Genomic DNA, 24,019 nt, shown 5'->3' with positions numbered 1-24,019 from the left:
TTAAGATTTTATTTATTTATTTGAGAGAGAGAGAGAGAGAGAGAGAAAGCACATGGGGAGGGAGGGTCAGAGGGAGAAGCAGACTCCCTGCTGAGCAGGGAGCCCGATGCGGGACTCGATCCTGGGACTCCAGGATCATGACCTGAGCCGAAGGCAGTCGCTTAACCAACTGAGCCACCCAGGCGCCCCGGAGATCAACTTTATACTAGTCTGTATCTGTAATTGGACCATTCCTCTCATCTCCTCATGTCTAGGTATATATTTGACTTCTCCAATTGGAAATCTGGCATTTGTCTCAAATTTTAACATCTCCAAAACAATTCATGATTCCTTGCTTTCTCCTGGTCTTCCCCATTTCTGTGAATGGTAAATGACTGCCACCCATTCAGTTATTCAAGCCAAAAATCTGAGAATCATTCTTGATTATTCCCTTTTCCTCACCTCCTTGTATCTTCCCTACCTCATATCTAATCTATGAGCAAATACCATCCATTTTATCTCCAAGATGTATATTCAGTTTGACTACTCTGTTCTGTTGTCTGGCACCTTAGCTTGCTTGTGTTGCTGGAGCTTCTGCAGGCTGCCTCCAATCCCAAAGCCAACACTTGTCTAAAATCAACACTTCAGTGGCTTTTGCATTTAAAATCTCAACTTCTTTCCTAAGTGGCCCAGCACCTGCGTTTCTTTCTAAGCTGTTTTGATTTAATTTCCTCTCATTATTACCTCCAGCTATAGTGATCTTTTTTTCAGTTCCTCAAATTCCTTCACAACCCAGTGCCTTTACATGAACTATTATTAACACTTCTGGAATAATCTTTTCCCCACTGTTCTAATCAGCCTGTAGATCTCACCTTAAAGCTCACCTTCCTAGAAAATCATTTTCTGATTACCTATTTCACATAGTCATCCTGTTCTATTTTCAGTCTCAACTTTTGGTATGTGAGGATTTTTTTAATTGTAAGTATCACAGTTTGTAAATTATTTACTTATCCATTAACTTTTGGTTGCGGGGCGGTGGTCCTCTGCCTCCACTAGGGGAAAGCCTCACTGGCCTTGAAATGCAATGGCAAACAGTGCCCAGCACATGTAAGAGCCTTTGATAATTATTTGTTGAACTCAATTCTGAACAGAGTAACTATAATGATATCTCACAGTTTAATTGGATAGTTTATTTGGCTAAATAAATTTATCTTTTAAGATACTCCAACAGAATTATATCTTTTATTCTTAAGTAGTGGTTTTGCTGTATCATCCCAGGTATTAGTAAAGGTAAATTATATCACTTCCCACCTACATACAGGATTTTCTTTTTACCTCTAAATCACTAGTCCTTTTAGTTTAAGTACTAAAAGAATAATCATTTGAAAATAAGTAAAGAATAATCATTCGATGAAAAAAATCCCGTCATAGTTAAAACAAATATTCCCGATTGTACAGAAAAGGAATCTTGAGATTCATAAAGATCAAGTAACTTATTCAAGGTCATAGACCAAAGGAGTTTCAAAGGCTAAACAGCATCCTGATTTTTAGTCTACAGACTCAACCATTATTTCCAGTGTACCTCTCTGGTTTCTGTAGCATGTTCAAGGAGGTTACTTTTATTCAGAGAGCAAATCCAATTTTCCCAGTGAGTTACAGCTCTCTCTATTGCTCTTAAAATTTACTTGTAGAATCAGAAGTTTGTACTGCAAATTGTAATGATTTTACCAAAGCTCCAGAATTTTGGCTCCACTTGTTTGGTTATATGACAGGGCATTTTCATCTTGTTATTTTCTCCTGCCAGAGGCCTAGTAGAGAAGACCTTTAATAGTTCTGCTTATGTTAGATACCAAGAGCAGCAATAAACCCTCTGAGCACTGGGGGTTTCTTTTGCATTTGGGCATTATTGCTTAATGCACTACTTCTCAAGTTCATGAAAGCTTTGACAGTATTTTTAAATTATTATTATTCAGGCAAAATCAAGGGCTCTGAGTGAGGAACTGGTGTTACTTGACCAGTTTTAAAGTTTACTTTTTTCTCTCCAGCTATGCTAATAGTTTTTGAACTGTGCCACAGAATGCCGGTATTCCAGAGGGCATCCAACAGGATCCAAGAAAGTACATGGCTGTGTATCTGCTGTATCAAATGTAGTCCTTATCTCAGTACCCATCAGAGGTAAAACCTTTGAAACCAATACCGTATTGAATTCTTCAGAAGTCCTCTTAGCATAATTTGGCCAGGTGACAGGTATGGCATGTCATCTCTCTGTCCTATGAAAGTAGCTCTGATCGTCCCTGATGCAGTCAACAAGTAGATAGTTTGGAATCCCTGAAAAGAGTTGGGTCTTTGACTAACTGCTTAGAAGGCAACAGGATCTTTACCACTAAAGAAAAGATCTCAGGTTACACAGCAAGATTGTGCAAATTTGAATTATAGGCCATATTTTTAAGATTATTCTCGGTTATTAAGAGTTTAAAATTGGAGTTGAATTTAAAAATAATTTGGTAAATTACTATGACTGAAGCTGTAGTTTACTGTATATTTAGTTCATGTAATTGATATATTCACATTTGGCAGAAAAAAGACACACAGTTCGTGCTTTCAAATAAATGACAAGGAATTGTTCTATCATGAATTTGTATCAGAACTCTTCAAACTAAAATAAACTGACTGAGGTAAGGTCGTGTTCATTAGATAAGTTCATGTGTATAAAAAGCATCTAGAGCAAGGTGTTTGGCACATGGCAAATATTTGGAAATTATTAGTTATTGTCAGGCTGTCTTATAGTCTAATCTGTCAGCTAAAGATGATGCACCTTGAATTTCTATAACATCTTGCCTTTATCTTCTTTATGAAGGGTGTAATGTATATACTTATGCCTCCGGTATGTTCAGTATGACTTTGAGCCAAGAAAATTGAAACTCCAGTGACATCAACTTCTCCAGGTGGCACACATTTGAGAATTCAACTGTGGTTTCAGCTTGCCTTCAAAACCCATACTGTTTGCCTTTAAGGGGTGGGGTTGGAGGGGTAGGGAAAAGGGGGCAGAGTATACCTTTTGCCTTGTATTTTAATATGTGATGTTGTCTTCTTCCTTTGCTAGGTTCTAAGCTTTTTGAAGGCAGGGATTATGCCTCACTTGTCTGTTTCAAGGTTTTAAGGGTCTACATATTACTCTACTGTGTTCACTTACTGGATGTTGAGTGAATGAACATAAGTGAATATGATGTAATTTTCTTTTCTTAGAAAATGGTGAAACTATAAGCAGTTGTTTTTTTTTTTTTTTAAGAAAGATAATATTACATTGCTGTCTCTAGAGGAAGCCTGGACTATTTCTGGCCTCTGAGAGGATATATTTACTTATCATTTGTATTCTGTTAACTTCCCAAAAGAATTTGTCTGGAGTACTGAGCACATGTACTGTTTGTTGGCCCTCTTGACCACCAGGTCTTAACGTTTATTTTGAGCTTGCTAGTTTGAAAAGTGACCTGAATGCTAGAACATGAGGGTAGGGATTTGAGCCATCCTAGCCATGTTCTCTCCTTTATTGTCATTTTAATAAGAACCTTGTATAAGACAAGTACTTTTTTTTTAATATATTACAGATGATGAAATCAAGGGTTAAGTCAAGGAAAATGCTTATAATCACAGGGAGTAAATACAGAAGTCAAGTCTTGATCCCAGTTTTGTCCACCTTCAGAGCCCATGGTCTTTTCATATTCCTTTTTTTTTGGTAGTTGGTAGACTGCCCTTCTAGTTTCTAAACTTAAGGCGTTTCCAAGTAATTTAAGTCATGATTTTTATATTTTATGTCTAGAAATAAAATTTACATAGCTAAGTGAAAATGGGATTCTAAATGGTTTCATTTTAGAAGTCAAATGTTAAACCTTAAATATGCTTATCTTAGATGTAGATTCTTTTGCAATTTAGAATCAGTTTGACAAATACGCACAGGCTGCTCAAATGGAGTAGCTGTCTGTTATTAAGCATATCTTCTTATTCTGAACTTTTGAAACTCCTGGAGGGCAGATTCCTTTCATGTGTCCTTTTTCCTGAAGTCCCTAGCCCATTGCCTAGTACTTAAAAACGTTTATGGAATTGTATGGAATTAATAAATTGAAGGTTCACCAGCACAAAGAATTTTATTTCCTTTAAATCAGGCATTATTAAATAAGAGACCCTACTCCCCTATGTGTCCCCCTTCTGCATTTTATTTTCTTGATTGTCAGCTAGGTATTTTCGTTCTGGTTTATCACCACCCCTCCCAACACACACGCACATGCATGCAAGCGCACACACGCACACACACACCATGTTCTTTTCATGAATGCATTTTTAAAAGAATCTGGCATAGGAATTGGGGAATATATAATAATAAGGCATGCATAGTGATGCCTACAAGGACTTTATCTGTATAAGAAATGATTATGTCATTCTTCTGTTATTAGTTGATTTTCACAAGATTTGGAGGATGTTCTTGTCTAATTTAAAATACAGATTGTATGCTATATATGAAATTAGCCTTGGTTGGCCCTGGAAGGAACCCTAAGAGTGTTCTAGAAAATTTTACACTAGGGTACAATAAGAGGCTCATGGAATTACTAATCTATGGAAACACACCGTAGATATTAAGGCTTCATGATGAGAGAAGATAATACTTTTGTGTAAAACCCAGATTGGCAGTTAGGTAGTATTTAAAGTGTTGGTTTGCAGTTAGTTACTTTTCATGTGAGCAGATCTACATAGTATTCTTCCATTTCTGGATTTGCTGATTGATTGATTGATTTTTTTTTTAAGATTTTATTTATGTATTTGACAGAGAGAGAATGAGAGAGAGCACGAGAGGGAAGAGGGTCAGAGGGAGAAGCAGACTCCCTGCTGAGCAGGGGGCCCGATGCGGGACTCGATCCCGGGACTCCAGGATCATGACCTGAGCCGAAGGCAGTTCCTTAACCAACTGAGCCACCCAGGCGCCCCTGGATTTGCTGATTTAAATATGGTTAACAATTTTCCAGGGTGAGGCTTTCTTGACCAGCTAGTGGCAAGTAAGAGGACAGATTAGTGTTGCTGGTGGGTAGAAGAGGCACAGCCACCATAGTGTTGTATCCTTTTCTCCTGCTGTCCAAGAGCTCGTTGACTTTATTCTTGGGAAAGGAGGGTTATTGTTTCATGTTATCAGGCATTTGGGGGGAGTTGTTGCTGACTTATGGACTCCCAGTAGTACTGAGAGCTATATAAAGCCCCAGAGTTAGTGGAACATTGGGACATCTGCAGAGACCAAAGGAACAGCTGCAGTAGCAGCCATTGCTTAAGTTTATGTGGCAAAGAAGGAAGTCAAATTGGCACAGGTTGATGGTGTGGGACCAACCTCTGGCTTGGTCCTTTCAGAGTCTATGAAATGGAAACTAAGTATTCCCTTTGTAAGTCACTGATAGTGGACTTCAGACTTCCTAGTTGATCAAGAGGAGAGATTGTTTCATCTTTCATTTGGGAGGCTGTATCAACAGTGTTTGCAGTTGGCGTCAAAGGAATTACACTGAACTTTTTAGTCATTTTAAACCACTTAATTTCTTGCCTTTTAGCAGTTAATAAAGAAATTAAAATGACTCCGTGTAGTCATTTATATGAGTAAAATGGAAATGCTATTTAAGTGACTATGATGGACAGTTTCTGAAGGGATTAGTTAAGTGAAGTTTTTAGAAATGTAAGCCTGTGAGCTGCCAGTTAGAAGTGGGAAACTGGAATTGGAGCTGCAAGATCTAAGGTGGCGTAAGGCTTGTATAGAAAGGTAAAGCCAACCACAGGAAATCAGAAAAAAAATTTGGCTTAGAAAGATAGCATGAACTAAGAACTAGCATATGTTGGATATTAGAAAGTAGAATTAAACAGTTTTATATTCCTGTTGTGGTTATGGCTCTAAGTCCAAATTCCTTTTAGGGTTTCTTACCTTTCTCTGTAGTACCCCCCAACCACCCCCAAACACACACATATACATACACAGGAAGATGGATTAGAGGAAGCAGCAGGAAAGTGACAAAACAGCACAGGAGAAAGAAAACCAAATGAAGAGTGAGGAGACCTGGTTTTGGCATCTGACTTCAACAAGTTGCTTTAAGAGCCAGCAGATTAAATTGGGATTGATTGGGAATTTCATCAGCTAAAAGACAGCTTTTGTTTTGGTTTTTCTTCCATAAATCTTTGTGAAGCCTACAAATTGGATTTTAGAATATTAATGGTCTCTTTCTCTAACTATATATCCCTGATAATTTTGAACAAACTCAGGGAAAGTCGAGTTATAGAAACTTGAACATTCATATTGTTTTCTTGAGTATGGCTCTGCTATAATGAGTAATCTGGTGGAAGTCAATTCTGCAAGAACTGGAAATAAGGCAACTGAAACTAGTGTATTGATTTACTAACTCATTGTGTTGGAATATGAGGAGAATAAGCAAGTGAAAAGAAGTAGTAGGATCCATAAAGAAGAGGTTAGAATACAGATACCTGGACCCCATTCTTCAAACTCCTGAATCCTAAATACGTTTCTGGTGTAGAGCTCAGAAATGGTTTTTTTTGGGGGGGGTAGCCCCCGAAACAAGTCATTCTAATGAAAAGCCAAATTTGGAATTCACAGACTTAATTTTATTCATGAGCACCTCTAAGAGCTATCATTTTATTTTAGGAGTGTTAAAGCTGAGGTAGCCTTTCTTAAGCTTTAGCAGTGGATTGGTAAATTTCTTAACCCCAGAGCAGTAGAGCCATTAGATAATAGAATTACAAGGGATATTAAAGATAATCTTATACAGAGACCAACAAACTATGGTTCATGGACCAAATCTGGTCCTCTACCTGTGTTTTGTAAATAAAGCTTTATTGGAAATAGCCAAACTCATTAATTTATTCATCTGTGTCTGCTTTTGTACTACAAGAGCGGAGTTTTGCAGTTGCAGCAGAGACGATATGGCCCACAAAGCCTAAAATATTTCCTGTCCTTTTACTGACAGAGCGTGCCAACTTTGAATTGATCAGATCTGTCATTCTGTATATGTAGAAATAAGACTAAAAGATAATGAGTGAAATGTTCGGAGATGACACAACTAATTGGTAGTTAGAGTGCAAATACAGTATAGTTCCCTTTTTTCCTGCTTTCAGTCCATTACTTTTTGCTGGAGCAACTGATACCTGAGTAAGATCAGAAAATATATTTGTGGTACAGAGTTTTGTTTATATTAATTATATTATGAAACACAGTTACTATGAATAGTAGTCCAGGTCTTAGATAACATGGCTGTACAGAAACCTTCTAAATTTGGGGCAGGGGGTAGAATTTGATTGTAGTATATTCTGTTTCCTGAGTATAAATCTTTGGTTTGACCTATTGAGTAGTTTGATAACAAGATGCTTTTCTGTTGCCTGTGCAGCCAAATGGACGGACTGTTGAAGTGGCTGACGAGGAAGCTGTCCAAACTCCTCGAAGTATTACAGCAAAGCAGCCCTTAGAGACAGATAAGAAAAATGAAAAGGTAAGCTTGAGAACATAAGAAATTATATGCAAAGCTCTTAATAAAGAGAGTAACATATAAAAATGATGCTTTTCTGTTTCACAAAAGTGTGCATATACTCCCCGTTTAAGGACAACTGAAAATCTGGGACATAGGTGGTGCAGGTTTAAGTAAGTTGTTTTGTTTTTTTACTTTTAAAAAGGAAGAATATATCACCAAGTATTTTAAACATGCTGTGGCATTATTAAATATTCATTTTGCCAAAAGAATTTACTCATGACTTGAACATCTTTTATATGAGTAAGATTCCAGGTATGTAACATCCCTCTTATTTGAAAACAGAATTGTGTTATCTTTGTTAATAGTGCACTTCTGACATAAAAAGCTTACCAAAATTGTTCTGTGGTATTAAGGGTTGAAACAAATTTCTGTTCTGTTGGGAGATATGATTGTCTTCTTATTAGACAGTTTGACTTTGTTTAACAAAAGAGAATGTTCTATATTCAGGTCATTATTAAAAGGTTTGGATGTGCACTCTTAAGTTTTCAAATAAGACAATCTGTCATACCCCATGAATGGTACATTCCTGGGATTTTATTCATTTTTCAATTTTCAGTGTTAGAACTGACCCAGTTTTTATTTGATTTAATTTAGTTTGTAAGTAGGCAAAATGTAAAAAACTGTTAACAGTGGGTTGTTCTGCTGTGGGAGAGTGACTTTTCACTTAAGTCCTTTTGGTACATTAAATACTTGTTCCCCCTCCCCCTTTAAAACCCTACACATGCATAACTTCTTTTCAAGAAAGACAGACAAAACAAAAAATAACCAGAGGTAGGTAAGTGGTTTCTAGGAACCAGAATGCAACAGCTCCAGTCCTACAGAATAGTAGTATGAAATGGTTGCTACTACAGTTTCTGAATGCTTGCAACTTCAAAATGTCTTTGAAGAACTGGCAAGATCAATTCTCCCCCTGTAACCCAATGAAATTGGTCTAGGGCCACGACAGTTGCAGGTGGGATGGCTTAAAATGAAGGCTAGTTGTGGGAAAGAGTTAACTTTATGCCTGATTTTGCCTTTGGCAGAAAAATAAATAGTAAATGACTTGTATTAGCAAATAAGGATACAATTTCGGGATTGTGAGTTTACAGAATAAATAGTTTATATGTCTAATAATGGATTTATACTTCTTTCATCTAAAGTTTCCTTATTTCTGGGCTTTCCACTAGTGAGCATTTTATGCTTGTTCTTGCTTCCAGTTCCTGAATTATCCTATAAAATTTGTAGTTGGAATAATTGATGAACTACCATTCATTTCTGATTGATGAATTATATAGATTGGGTGCGAGAGGATGTAAAACTACAGTTTAGAGTTTATAATCATTCTGAAATTTCTGATAGAAAATAGTTGTAATTGACATTTGTTAAGTATCCATAATATGGCAGGCACTGTGCAAAGTGAGGTGTGTGTATACGTGTGAATATATTTACATATATCTAGGAGAGACAAGTTGCTGAGTACCTACTGGGTATACTTTTAAGACTTTATAGAATATTTATATGTTCTTTATTTGTGCTCACAAGAGCACTGAGGAGGTGGTATTATACCTGTCTTACAAATAAGAAACCTGAGGCATAATTTATCACAGCTACTAAAAGTAGTCAGTTTTATCCCAGACCCATCTGACTTCAAAGTCTGTGCTTTTTACTGCTCTGTATGATTTCTGATCCTTTCATAAACTCTACAAGGCAAATAGTAAGAGCCCCATTGTACAGATAAGGGCTCTGAGGCACAGAGGGATTTTGCAGTTTCACTCATTTCATAGATTGCTGAAGTAGGATTCGAATCCAGCTCACTCTGGTGCCAAAGCCCGTGCACTTGTTAATCACTTGATGGTACCGCCTCCTTTCAGTTGCTGTTGATTTTAAGGACAAAGCTTCTGCCTTTGGTTTGCTGCCTATTTGATTTGACTTTTTGCATAGTAGTAAATGCTGCAACTCATGGCTAGTGTTTCTTTTTGCCATCTGCGTCTTGAATTTATGCTTTTTAACCTGGTTCCAGTCCAAGAGACCTCGTTTCAGTTAATTTTTTACGCTCTTGCACTGTGTATGTTTTTGTGCGTTTTAAATATGTGTTATTTTAAGACTTTTTATTACTTTTTTTGTAAAGATGCTTATCGTAGATCTACTTAGAAACCTTAAGACACATTATTGTCTGTTTTCCTCTCAGAGCCACATCTTGGCCACTTTGAGAAGTACAGGTTGCCTATAGAATAATTGCAGTCTAAGCTGTGATACTGAATACCTTGCCCTGTCACTTGAGTAAACCTCACAGAGAAAAACATTGTCTAAAAACCATGTTTGACAAGAGTTATAGATCTTGAGTCTATAAAGCAAGTTAAACTACCATAGCTGTCTAGGTCTTTATTTGGCTGTGAAGGTCAATGCTTCATTGATACTGGTCTCTAGCAGAGTCCACAAGGACCATTAGCTAGGCTGAATGCATTGTGCTGTTAGATGCTGAAGGGAATAAGAAGAATGGAAGATGTACTTAGCCCTCAGAGAGATTGCAGTCTAGTTAAGGAAGTGCAAGCACAAGAGAAGATACCAGGTAACAAGGCTTTGAGTGCCAGATATTCAGAGGAGTAAGATTATCTATTCTATTTGGGTGGGCAGAAAAGATTGACTTAGTAGGACTCTTAAGGATGGGGATGGTATTTCAGTAACTAGAAGTGAGGAGGCCAATTCTGGCAGGTGAGAGAAACAAATGAACACAATCAGACATTATGCAGCTGAAGCAAAAAAGCACATTCAGACATACTCAATGGAAAGCCCTAGACAAGTTTGACTGGTCACAGTGGGGTTGGGGGTATGATAAAAATAGGTATGAGACGAACCAGGAGAGATGATGGACTCTGAAAAACAAACTGAGGTTTCTAGAGGGGAGGAGGGTAGGGGGATGGGTTAGCCTGGTGATGGGTATTAAAGAGGGCACATTCTGCATGGAGCACTGGGTGTTATGAACAAACAATGAATCATGGAACACTACACCAAAACAAATTATGTAATATATGGTGATTAACATAACAATAAAAAATTTAAAAAAATAGGTATGTTCAGCTGGCAGCAACATTTATGAAAACAAATCAGGTTTGCATCAATGATTATGAGGGTCTGAATTAAAACAGAAGTGTAAAGATCATTAGAGAAACAAGAGAAACAAAAATGTATGAAATTTGGTCACTGTCAGGTTGTTCAGGATGAAGTCAGTGGTGTCCTACTGAAATACTAATATCACTCATGATAAGTATTAATAAGCTCTTACATTTTTATGATGCTACAATAATACAAATATTTTCACATCTCTTGACCCTGATGAATAACTCTTGGTTGGGGAAGGAGGGGAGTATAATCATTTTTTTCAAATCCAGCTCATTAAAAAGAGTTTAGTGGATTGCCCAATATCACATAGCTAGTAAATAATGATCCCTCAATTTTGCAGGGGCACCATTTCTCAAAGTGTGGTTTGTGGACCCCTGGGAAAGGGCCTCGGGGACCTTTTGTTGGGTCCAGCTGTTTTCATAACAAGAGACATTTGCCTTTCTCAGTGTGTTGATATTTGCATTAATGGTACAGAAGCAATAGCAGGTAAAACTGCTGACCTCCCTAGCACAAATCATGATTGTGACACCAGACTACTAGTAGCTGTATTCTTTATTGCAATCCACTCACAATTAACAAGAAAAAGAATGCCAGTTTCACTTAAGAGTGTCCTTAAGCTGAGAAAATGATCGTTATTAGTTTTATTAAATCGTGACCTTTGAACACAGGCTTTTTAATTATTTTGTATGATGAAATGGGAACTATATATACGGTGTGCTGTGTAGTGAAGAACAGTGGTTGTCTTGAGGAAAAACACCAGTACAGTTGAATTACAGTCCTGACTAGCCCCCACTTTGTTCATATTGCTCCATTTTAACATGAAAGAAGAGCTGATAGATAGGCCATGGTGATTTAGACTTGGGTATTTGCAGACATTTTCTCAAAAACAGTCAAGATGATCCTGTCACGTCAAGGAAAACAACATTTAGTATTTATTGCAAATGATACAATGATTTGTTTCCAAGTGAAAATTAGAAATTTAGAAAATTTGTATCTGCTACCATGAGCTTGACAGCATCTCAGAGCTTAAAGAACTTCTGATGAGATCAATTGTGATATTAACAATTGTGATTTTTAAAAATACAGTATACAATGGAATATTTTAACATTTTAGAAGATGTGTGTGACTCACTGAACTGGTATTTTCCAAATGACCAATGCTTGCACGTTACAAAATCAGGCAAGTGTAAAAGATTCATTCAAAGTGCAGGATAGACCAATAGAGTATGGGAAAGTTCGTAGATACAGATTTCATGTTGCAACAGTTTTTAAGAAACTACCACTTGACAAGTTTTGGCGTAATATTTTTTTCCTTCCTCTGCTTAAAACTTCACAACTTCCCATTGCTCTTATGCCACAGGCTTGAACATAACCACTCAAGTCTCTCTTCCTATCCCTGACCCTCCCTGAGCCCAAACACATTGGTTTTCTGTCTTCCTTTTTTATTAAACAGCTTTATTTTGAGATATACTGTAAAATTTATTTTGTTAAAGTATATGATTTCAGTGTATCTGCAGAGTCATAGTGTAGTTTTTGAACGTTTTCCTCTTCCCAAGAAGAAGTCTTGTGCCCATTACCAGCCATGCCCCATTTTCCCCTCTTTTCCTCTCAGCCCCAGCCCCTGTCAACCACTAATCTTTGGTGTAATATGAAAGAAGAATGCAATTATCTGAAAAAACTATTAAGACAGTCCTTTTTCCAGTTACATATGTATGTGTACGTAGCCAGGTTTTCTTCATCTGCTTCAAATAGTGTGTCACACGGTACAATTAAATGCAAAAGCAGGTATGCAGGCTTTTATGAAGCCAGACACTAAAGATATTTGCAAAATGTAAAGCATACCACTGTTCTCACTAAAATGTTTTTTGTTGTTGTGGAAAATATAGTTCATATAGGTGTAATTATACAATATGTAATTAGTCTATTTTTTGAAATTAATATATATCTAAATAATATCTTAGTTTTAATTTATAATATGGTAGATATCGGTAGGTATAATCCATGTAAACAAAGGCTCTTTGACATCCTCAGTCTGTTTTAAGAGTAATCCTATATCCAGGAAGTTTGAGAACCACCACTCTAGGAGTAATCATTGTTTAGAAGACCAAAGACAAATTTACTCCAAGGCATCATAGATTTTAAGCAAGTGTAAGGTATAGCAGCTCTTAGCAAAACAAAGAACACCTGCGTGCCCAGTGAGCTTACATGCATTTGTGTTTTACCTTCCATAATACATCGTAGAAACTAATTTAAAACCAGGGACTGGCAAACCATGACCTATTTGCCATGTCTAGCTCTCTGCCTATTTTTGAAAGTGAGTTGGAATGCAGCCACACTTACTTATTTATTGTCTATGGCTGCTTTTGTACTCCCAACAGCAAAGTTGAGTGGTTGCAACAGAGGCCTTATAGTCTGCAAAGCCTAAAATATTTACTGTCTGACTTCATTTTTTTGTTGTTGTTGCTGAAACCCTGTTTTAAACTCCAATATAGTCTTTTGGATTTATTAAAATGTTTTTATCTGGAATGCTTTGAGTCTGACTGTGTAGGTCTTAGATTCTTGACCTTTCGGGCTCCTTGGGCCACAAAATCTATAGCTTCATGAGTCTTGGGTTCCCATCCAAGGAATTAGTTTTCAGTGTCCCCTTTAAGGTAAACACTATTTTCTATAAAAGAGGGTATATCTTACTAGAGAAACGTCATTTCTGCTCCTAGAATTTTCTGTCTAAATTCTGACAAATGCAGAAATGAGACCAGAACCAGGACTTCCACCCGAGCCCATCCTTTTTCCATGATGCTGTAGTTGTATGAGGCAGGAGGGGATCGAAATACAGTGAAATAATGAATTTGGTTTTAAACATACTAAGATTGAGGTAAAAATGGGGTCTCCAAGTGGAATTAATTTATTAGACTATTGGAAATGTGAGAACTATATCTGGGAAAGAGTTCAGGGCTAGATAAAAAGAGTTCTTAAGGAAGGTTTCTTGTAATTTTTTTAAGATTCTGGGTTGATAGCCATGCTACTTATGTGGTGTACCATAATTCATGAGCTCATACTAAACATATTTAAATAATTTAATGGCTTGGATGATGGATCAAGTATACAAATAGGATAGCCCAGAGGTTTTATTTTGGGGACAGTGAGAGTTGGGCAGACAGGGCTATATGTAATGCAGTCTACTTTTAGGCCCTTCCATTGATTAACCAAATATTAATTGAATACCTTCTATCTGCAAGGTACATTATTCTAGGCACTAGGGATATAATAGTTAATAAAACAGGATAAAATGGGAGCGAGGGGACAACTGAAAACAAGCAAATATACTCTCTCGTGTCAGATGGTGGTAAGTGCTGTGAAAGAAAATATAACTAATTAGGGTAAGGAGAAAGAGGTAAAGTTTAAGTTGTGGGCACTTCCCTGCACCTGCAATCCTGCTCCTCCCTTGCATTTAGGAAAATGCATCAGGATAGTAATGAGTAGAATAGTCTGGGCTCTAGTTTGAATTACACCGCCTCTGCCAGCCCCACCACTACCACCTGCAGAGAAGGGGGAACATCAGTTGCAAGTCTCTCTACTTTTAAAAAGGTTTATGACACTTATTATAATTAACCTCATCCTAATATTGTGTCACCAAGTTACTAAGATTAAGAATTGCTGGTATAGAAAAATAATGTAAGTAATATACTCTTTGGACCATCCATCCTTTGCCATTTAACCATGCCCAGCTTGTTTACATGTTTGAGACAAGTGAGAAAAATAGTGCTAAATGTGGAGCAATGTAAAATAAGGACTTGCCGTATTTGTTTAGGCAGGAAGCGGATGAGATTGATTTAAAGCAATAGTTTTCAGATTTTCCAAGTGGCAGTTGATTTCACCAACTAACAGATTTTAATTTTGTCAGGTATGTACATTTTTAAAACCACTGTCACCATTATAAAAAAAAAAAAGGAATTTTGACACAGTGGAAAGAGAAAGAACAAAAATCTCAGAAAACGGAATAGTTTTTGCCATGAATTAGTGGAAAATCTTACATACTAGCCACTCATCTGCAGACAAAAGCGTCATAGTATCCACTTCTAACCTCTAGGAAATACTCAGCATTCCTCTTTTTCAGCTTCCATTTCCTTTATCACTCCTAACTTTACCAACAGTGGCTTTAGATAATTATAGGGCTTTAAATATCAGTTATGTCAGTTCACCAAAATTTTAAGGACCAGTATTTCCCAAAAAAGACAATTAACAAATTGAGTAAGGATTACATTTAGAATCTGGCTGCCTACCTTGGTGCAAATAACTAATTGCAAAATAAAGTATCCTCTAACTTAAAATGTGTACAGTATCTCTCTTAATGATAGTTTTTGACTCCATATGAATATTTAATTAGACTCCCTAAAATTGAGCACTCCTCTGCCCCCCCCTTTTTTTTAAATACTTCATAATTCCTTAAAATCTGCTAAGAAGCAGCCATTTCGGTAGATCTACTTTTGCTGCCAACATATACCTTTTGCTGCTCTAATAAGTGTTGTCACTTATTTTTGGGTGTTGTCTAACACTAGGAATATTCATTCATGTTAGGAAGTTAAAGGTAGAGGCTGAGCTTATTTATGGAAGTCACTTTAGTGTCTTTTTTTGATAACTCAGCTTATAATTTTTTGATATTTTAAGTTCTGTGAATTCAAAAGCATATTACTTGTAGTTCTAGAACTGCTTCAGCATGTGCAAAGGCCATTGTCTCCAGAGTGGAGTACACGGGAGCATCCACTGGGATGAAGGAAGAGAATATTGGGCTTTCTATTTATACTTAGTTTTTTATTAAAACAAATTAAGCTTTATTCATTTCAATATATGATGTCATTGGCATCCTCATTTGGAATATTAGAGGGTAGTAAGACACTACACGGGCCAGATCCTAAGAAGAATGGGAAGCTACAATGGAAAGACTGCCCTCATTGGTTCTTTTCTCATAACATATTTTGACAGATTGCAATTGATGTGTGCTCAACTCTGTGGGTTTCTTGATTGTGTTATCCAGTTTAAACTAGACTAACCTTTAGTGAACAGGCTAGGAAGCTGCCAACTGTAGATGATAATAATGCAAATAAACAGAAAAATAGAGTGGGCACTGCTATTCCTACTAAGACCTCTGTCAATCACATCATCATGAGGTTAAGATGATTTAATCAGACCTGATAAGAAATTGGTCACAAAAAATTGGAATCATCAAGGAAGATTTGTGAAACAGAAATATATTCCTACTTCTGGCAAGAAACCTTGCCCATTTATACTGTGACTTAAGATTTTAGCTAATGATATTCTGAAACTGTCTCAAATCAGCAGGATATCTAAGCATTCAGAATGTGAAGATTTGCAGTTTTTTTTTTAAAGGTGATTATTTATGCAGTACCCAATAGTACAGAATTTTACTAAATATAATTATGAATGCTTAGAAGCCACTCTTGAGGTTTCTTATTTAAGGGGAAAGACATGTGGGGAAACACTGGTTCTTTCTGCCATGGTAAAATCGCAAAAAACAATATGACAATCAACCAGAACACATTCTTTCATCAGCATATACTGTTGGGTGCAGCATAAAAACATTGTTGATGAATTAAGTAAATCAGTAGCAGAGCAGATTGCAAATTGGAAAAATGTACAGATGATTCTGACATTACACTTGGGGAACTTGGTATATTCTATTTCAATAATGAAATGCATAAAGAACTAGTTTTGTGAGCAACTAAAGATAAAAAAAAAAAACCTAACAAAGATACATTCTCAAGAATAGATCACTTAATTTAAATTTTTTGGTGTGGAAAAACTAAATAAAAGCCACTGATGGAGGGCCCATGTGAACTGGAATTTAATTTAAAAAAATAAAATTTGGGGAATAGGGAGATGAAGTTATAGAGATAGCACCGTGCACAAAATTCATTCACTACATTATTTCTAGAAATCTGTGGTGGCAAAAAAGGTATAAAGCCAGACTGTAAACTGGAAGACGAGGCCTTTAATTTATAGTAAGGGCAAGGTGGGAATCATCATCTTCTATTCTACAAAAAAGAGATTCATTGATTATATTTGTCAAAATACTTATAAAAGCTGACCACCTTAAAAAGCGAGCCAGACATTTTTCTTTTACTAATATGTTTCTTTTACTAATATGTTTTTCAAATATGTTGATCTTTTTTATAATGACAGATTATACTTAGCAGATCTTTTTGGGAAAAATTTGTACTTAATCTGTCCTGTCAATGTTAAGGAAACTTTAACAAGATGTGTCAGAAATTAGCTGGTGTTTTGTTTTGTTTTGTTTTGTAAGAAACTCATGCAATGGAGAGTATATTCTGAGAAGTTTACATCATTGTGTGATTTTATTAAAAATTATTTGTTGTGAAAATTATCATATCTGCATAATTTAATAGCTTGGGAGCAGTTTTCTAACAGAAAAATAGCATAGCAGCCCAGGTTCTGGAGCATGCTTATCAAATCCAGCTCTGGCACTTAATTATTTGATCTTCGGGTTGGTTACTTAACCACTTGGTGCCTCCCTTCTCTTACCTGTAAAGTGGAAATAATAGCATCTGCCTCATAGAGCTATTTTGAGAGTTAACTGGGTTAATTAGAAAGGTCTATAAGTGATAGCAATTACAACCAGCTTTTTTTAATTTAAGTGTTTTTAGTGAATCCATTTTTTAAAAATGCCAAAATAAAGTAAAACCATCAGATTCAATTGCAGGAACACCTGGTGTTGAGGAAGACTAAATTTTATTAGTTATATTTCCACAAAAACTTTTGCCTACATAGAGGATGAGGTGGAAGAATTAATGTCATGTTTTAGTAAGCATGGCCTTCATTTAAATGGATCTCTGTACCTTTGTCAGGTATGATAGTTTTTTAATATTGAAAGTATTAAAATGCATGCATTTAGGAGATTATTCAGAAATAATGAAGCGTATTCAGTCCTGTTGCTCTCATGTTTTACACATGTATACATCATCAGTAGTAGGATATGTGTAAAATTTACAAGTAAGTGTTTTGGAGTGTATGTCTAGCACTTTGTAGGTATTTAATAAATCTTGATTGCATGATGACCAGCCATTCAAGGGAGGCTAAGGCTAGCTCCATGGTAGAGTCTGACAGTGAACTGGGGGAAAGAACTGTGGTAACAAGGGAGCTAGAACTTTGTATTTGCAGTTTTCCTTCAAAAGTGTTAACTGTAGTGGAGCTGCCCAGAAGTAAGGTGTTTCTCTGAAGAGGATGACTGGGGCAAATAGCATGTATGCATATTCATTTTAATGCTTTTTATAATATGTTATTAAGTCTCATCTGGGTAAGCATGATTTTTTGGTTAGTTACTTTTAAAGGTAACTAAAACAAGACCTAAGCCAAGATAGTTGTCTTTATTTTTCTGCAGATTTTATTTTAGTGACAGATCACAGTATTTCAGTGTGAATGTAATTTCAATCCTTTTTTCATAGTTGCTTTCCTTGAAAGAGTCTTATTTATGTATACCGTTTCGTAGTTAGCAATCCGCTTTCACATCTTACTTAATCCTTAAAAGACCTTATGTGAGGTTAGGAATTTTTGTCCTATATGGCAGTTGGGGAAAAGGGTTTAGAGCGATTTAGCCCAAAATCACATACCTAATACATGATTAAATTTGTATTTAGACTTAAATGTAGAGAGACAGAATAGCAGAGTATTTGTGAGGGCAGGATCTAGGGTCGGAACTGAATTTTAGCTCATTTTACCACTTAATAACCCTATGACCTCAGGCAATTTATATAATCTATGGCCTCAGTTCTCGTATCTATAAAATGGGGGTACTTTAGTTAGTTCCTGTAGGTCTGTACTATCCAATGTGGTAGCTACTTACATGGCTATTGGGCACTCTTTCTCATACTATGCTATTAATAGTTTCTTATATTAATTACATTTTGAAATAGTATTTTGAACGTGTTGATTTACATATATTATTAAAATTAATGTTACCTATTTCTTTTAATCTTTTAACTTGTGTGCTAGGAAATTTTAAATTACTAACATGGCTTGCATTATATTTCTATTGGACGGTGCTGCTCTATAGACCAGAGGTTGGCAAACTCTGGCCTCCGAAATCCAACCAGGTGCCTATTTTTGTAAATAAAATTTTGTTGGAACACAGTCATGCCCATTTAATTACATATTGTATATGGCTACTTCCATGCTATAATAGCAGAGTTGTACAATTGCTACATGTAGAGACACATATGCCTTGCACAGCCTAAAATATTTACTGTTTGATCCTTTATGGAAAAAGTTTGCTGACCCCTACTTTAGACTGTAATTGAAAAGTGCTCAAGGTATTGTGTGTACTTGAGAGTGGATATGAGAGACAGACAGACAGAAAGTGGCCTGGTGGTGGACGCCAATGGGAAGAGGGTAGTGGGGAGTGACTAATACTAGGTACCAGCTTTCTTTTTCGGGATGATGAAATCATTCTGGAATTAGATAATGGTGATAATTGTACAACCTCGAGTATACTAAAAACCACCGAATTGTACACTTTTTTTTTAAAGATTTATTTATTTATTTATTTGAAAGAGAGAGAAAGAGAGCACATGAGAGGGGGGAGGGTCAGAGGGAGAAGCAGACTCCCTGCTGAGCAGGGAGCCCGATGCGGGACTTGATCCCGGGACTCCAGGATCATGACCTGAGCTGAAGGCAGTCGCTTAACCAACTGAGCCACCCAGGCGCCCCTGAATTGTACACTTAAGGATAAATATTATGGTATGTAGATGATGCCTCTTTTTTGTAAAGTTTTTATAAAGTGGATATGAGCCTGGTTTGGTAGGTGTAATAAAGCAGTACGCGAGACGTGATACATGTTCATGAGAACATGCAAAGAAACAAGTACAGATCAACTATGGGAAATAAAAAAACATTGTTTTGAATAGTTTGTGTTTACTCCTTTTGTCAAAGAATTTTTAATCACTCTTAAGAGCTGTCATTCATTACTTACTATCCTTTACTGCTTTACCCATGAAAAAGGCTTACTATCAAGATACAGTCTTTTTGGTGGTAAACTTAATTTTAAGATAGTGTACAATAATACATATGTGTAGCCAATCTCAATAAATAGTTAAATGAGTGAATACAAATTATAAATAAAATCACTATTTCATGAATGTTAGTACTCTTCTTGAAGCACTAATCTATAGGAATCATGGCTTTATGAGGTTTTAATGAGCTTTTGAGAAGAGAAAATATTAGCGGAAGGGAATTGGAAGGCTATTTCAGAATATCCTTACCTTCTGTGTGTGTAGATATTTTTTCTTTAATGAATTACTAAATACTAAACATCTACCATATACGAATCCTAGGTATTTTCACATTGCTCTGAAACTGACAAAATATTATCTACTTTGTACAGTTGACTCACTAATTTGCTATACAGTAGGGTATTCCAGCAATGTGTTTTACGAAATCCAAAAACCAATAATCAGTGCATCATTTTCTTTCTGAACATTAGCAGTAGGTTTTTATTTTATTGTTCTGAACACATATTATAGTACCTTATTTATGATGTAAGTTAGGGTAGCATGTTTCTAAGGGCACAGACTTTGGAACCAGATAGACCTATTTCCTAATTTTACTCTACCATTTACTAGCTCTTAATGTGACCCCAGACAGCCTATTTAATATTTAACAGCTCTAAGTCTCCATTTCCTCATCTCTAAAATGGGAATAATACCTTCTCTAGTGATTTTTTTTTTTTTTTAGGGAATAAAGAAAATGAGTGCAAAGTACTTAGCATAGAGTAATCACTCAATAAATGGTAACCTCATATTATTATTGCCATTTAATGTTAAGTTTTTTAATCAAACATTAAATTTTTTGGTTGTCAGCATCATACATTTCATTATGTATCTTACTGACTCCTACCTTTTCAAAAACATAATGAAATATTAAGTAACATTCTATTTTACTTTCAGTCAAAGAAAAATAAGAAGAAATCAAAGTCAGATGCTAAAGCAGTGCAAAACAGTTCACGCCATGATGGAAAGGAAGTTGATGAAGGTACTTGAGCAAGTGAAAGGACTATAGAAAAATTTTTAATCCTTTTTTACCATGGTGCATTATATAAAAGCTGCATTTGTGTCGCTTAATCTTGTATCTAGCTTTTCTTTTAATAATTACAGATTTTAATGTACAGATCTGTGACATTGTTAGAAAACAGTTTTTTTTTTTTTTTAATCTAAGTTATAAGAATCTAATAGTGCTTTTCCTGAAGGGAACCACTTTGAGATTTAAGGTCTAGCTCAGTATCTTGAGCAATTGTTTTGTCTTTGTTTCTTAGAAATATGATTTGGACTTTTCCCCTTTTGTTCTCAAATACACTGTCCCTAGAAGGCTGTGTACAAAATTCTTGAGGAAGCCCTTTATTGTCATCACCAAATAAACCCATTTATGAGTAATTATTTATAACACTCTGAATTCTCTGCAGCGGGATAAAAAGATCTACAGGATGACTTATAGTTATCATTTTTCCTAAATCATAGGTGACAGTTGATAAAAATTACCAGAATAAATAATAATGGCCGTTAGCTGCTAAAACAACATATTGGGATTAGAATAAATTCTTAGGATAAATTAATATAATCAGTACCCTGGGTTTTTAGTTTACTCTTTTAATTTATCATGATATCTTATGTGCCCTGCCTCATTTCCCCCCTCAGAACTACAACGTTTTGTTTTCCCCTTTACTGAATAACACTTTTTTTTCTGGGGCTATGTCAGGAGCCTGGGAAACTAAAATTAGTCACAGAGAGAAACGACAGCAGCGTAAACGTGATAAGGTGCAGACTGATTCTGGTTCATTGGATTCAACTATCCCTGGGATAGAAAATACCATCACAGTTCCCACCGAGCAACTTACAACTGCATCATTTCCTGTTGGTTCCAAGAAGAATAAAGGTATATTAGTGGAACATAAGAGTCATACATCAAATCCAGCTCCTTTTAATCAGATGTACAAAATATCATTATGTCAAAATTTGACTATTTTGAACTGCTTACATCATTGTGCTGATATACCCTTCTTCGTGAGAGCACTGTGGACCACATATTGGTTTACCTGATGACTAGCAGTGTTACTTGTTACGTACCGCCTAATGAATGGCCTGCTAAATTAAAATTGCCTTTCTGCCTTGAGTCACATGAGAAAATGATGTTGCCTTTTTTTCTTGTGTGCATTGCTTTGCTGCAACTCTCTTACATCTCCATTTCTTAGAGTGGACAAGACATTTATTAAATAAAATTATTTGTCACTCTTCTGCATGTTGGATGCTTTCATTCCAAGATGAAGCAAGCATGATCTGGATAGTGCAGGCTCTGTCTGGACTTCTTATCACCCTAACTTTTTGAGAATGCCATAGGTGTTTGATAAAGCTAGACTGAAACTTCAGAGGTTGTTGAGCTGGTACTCTTCCCAAGTATTTCAAGTGCTCACACGATCCAGTACTGATGGCTTCTTAAAGCTCTTTACATTGCCATCATTTTTACCCTGAAGACATCAGTCTGCAGAGTGATAGTATTCAACTTGGGCATTGACTTTTCTTCACCTTTTTATTAATTGCCTCCTCACCCTGCATTTGTCTCCAGACCACTTTCTTAGCCTTGGTATATTTTACTTTTTTGCTTGATGACTTGCTGGAATGTATTGCTTTGGTACAGCAATGACTTCTATTTATGCATTTTCGCTGTTACATATTAGCCATGCCTTAGAGCTCCTTTGTGTTGGGGACCCTTTTTCACTGTCTTGTGCATGCCTCCCTTGCTAGCACAATCCTGTGTCTGCTGGCTTTTTGATACATTGTAATCATTAAATGCCTTTTAGTGTCAGAGAAATGGTATCTTTGTTATAATATGTATTCGTACCTCTTGCCATATTTCCTAAGTCCTGGTCCCAAATACTGGCAGTGTTCTTCTTAAGTTGGATGTGTTTGCTTCCAGGATTATTGAAAAGGCAGCTGGTATTGTTGAGAGGTGGCAAAGTTGAATCCAATTACAGAGCCCCAGTTTTCCAGTTCCTACTTCAAAGAATCTCATAAGCATTACAGAACAGCAGACTCTACATATACTTAAGCGATTTTCTAGTTCCTATATTGCCATTTTAGTTGACTGAGAATATGGTATAGAACTCAGTTCCTTAAGGATATGTCAAGTGTGTTGTGAGTAAAACTCTTCTCCAGTATAAGAATTTAGTACTTGAAGAAACAATTTATTAAAAATAATAAGTGAAAACTAATTTCTTTGTTAACTCCTAATTTAATGTGCATAGTGGCCTATTTAGTATTAAATAAATTTTATTTCTATTTCAACCAGGTGATTCTCATCTAAATGTCCAAGTTAGCAACTTTAAGTCTGGAAAAGGAGATTCTACACTTCAGGGTGAGAGAAATTACATGTAACTTAAATTGAAGGCCCATCAAAATAGAAACTTATATACATGTCTGTTTCCTCACATGAATGATACAGAAGGAAAAAAAGGCTTAGAAATGATTTTTAATTACTAAAGTAACATAATCACAATCCAGAGATTTTGGAAAATGGATAAAAAGAAAAATCATTCCCACTTCCTAACAGTCTTTGGTATGTTCTAGTTGTTTCTCCCTCTCCCCATATGTAAAAACATTTTTTTAGTAATAGTTTACATGCGATTTTTATTCTTGCTTGCATTGTGTAAGCCAATAGAGAAAAGAAAGATTTGGGGTGGTGGAGGACTTGGTTTTAATATAGGCATATATGGGATAAAAGACTTTACCCGTTTATTAAAAAAAAACAACCTTAATACCTATAATCGTTTAAATTGCTTCCTTAACAATATCAAATATTTTACAATAAATGGACTACAGTCTGAAGTTATACCGTGCTTCACAATTAGAAAATATATTTTATTTACTTGTTTATGATAAAGATTGAATTAAGTAGAGGGATATACCTTACCTGCAAACTAAAAGTGTGGTAGTAAAATATAAACTCAGAAATGAAAAGCACCTTCTTGTTTCAGGCTTGTTTTAACCCTGTCAGCTTCCTTCATTCCCATGGTTCTCAATCCTGGCTACACATTACAGTCATCTAGGAAGCTTAGAAAAACAACACACACACATATGTACATATACCTGCATGCAAATATTCTGATTTTATTTTATTTTATTTTTATTTTCTTAAATAATCTGTATGCCCAACACGGGTCTCAAACTCACCACCCCAAGATTAAAAGTTACATGCTCTTCCAACTTGAGCCAGCCAGGCACCCCTAGAGATTCTGATTTTAATTAGTCTGGCCTGAGGCTCCAGTGTCTAAAGAAATTTTCCAGTTGATTTTAACGTGCAGCCAG

At 35.9% G+C, this 24,019-nt stretch overlaps 1 protein-coding gene across 8 annotated transcripts in view; it reads left to right on the top strand.

Annotated features, from left to right (window-relative positions):
- MTDH (metadherin) overlaps positions 1-24,019 on the top strand; it is a 56,072-nt gene that overhangs the window by 5,438 nt on the left and 26,615 nt on the right. For 5 of the 8 annotated variants that reach the window (XM_028109562.2, XM_028109535.2, XM_028109553.2 and 2 more), the window contains exons 2-5: positions 7,398-7,499; positions 20,612-20,696; positions 21,417-21,593; positions 23,004-23,069. In XM_028109562.2, coding sequence (XP_027965363.2) covers positions 7,398-7,499; positions 20,612-20,696; positions 21,417-21,593; positions 23,004-23,069 — 430 coding nt within the window. The remainder of the gene's footprint in view (positions 1-7,397; positions 7,500-20,611; positions 20,697-21,416; positions 21,594-23,003; positions 23,070-24,019) is intronic. The other 3 variants (XM_028109570.2, XM_028109545.2, XM_028109526.2) reach the window with 1 other exon arrangement.

Source organism: Eumetopias jubatus, unplaced genomic scaffold, assembly GCF_037043125.1.
Source record: "Eumetopias jubatus isolate StellerSeaLion01/CBP00866 unplaced genomic scaffold, mEumJub1_p1.0 scaffold_4, whole genome shotgun sequence".
NCBI classification, from domain to species: Eukaryota; Metazoa; Chordata; class Mammalia; order Carnivora; family Otariidae; genus Eumetopias; species Eumetopias jubatus.
The sequence above is the reverse complement of the archived record's forward strand: the minus strand, read 5'-3'. Positions and strand labels throughout refer to the sequence as shown.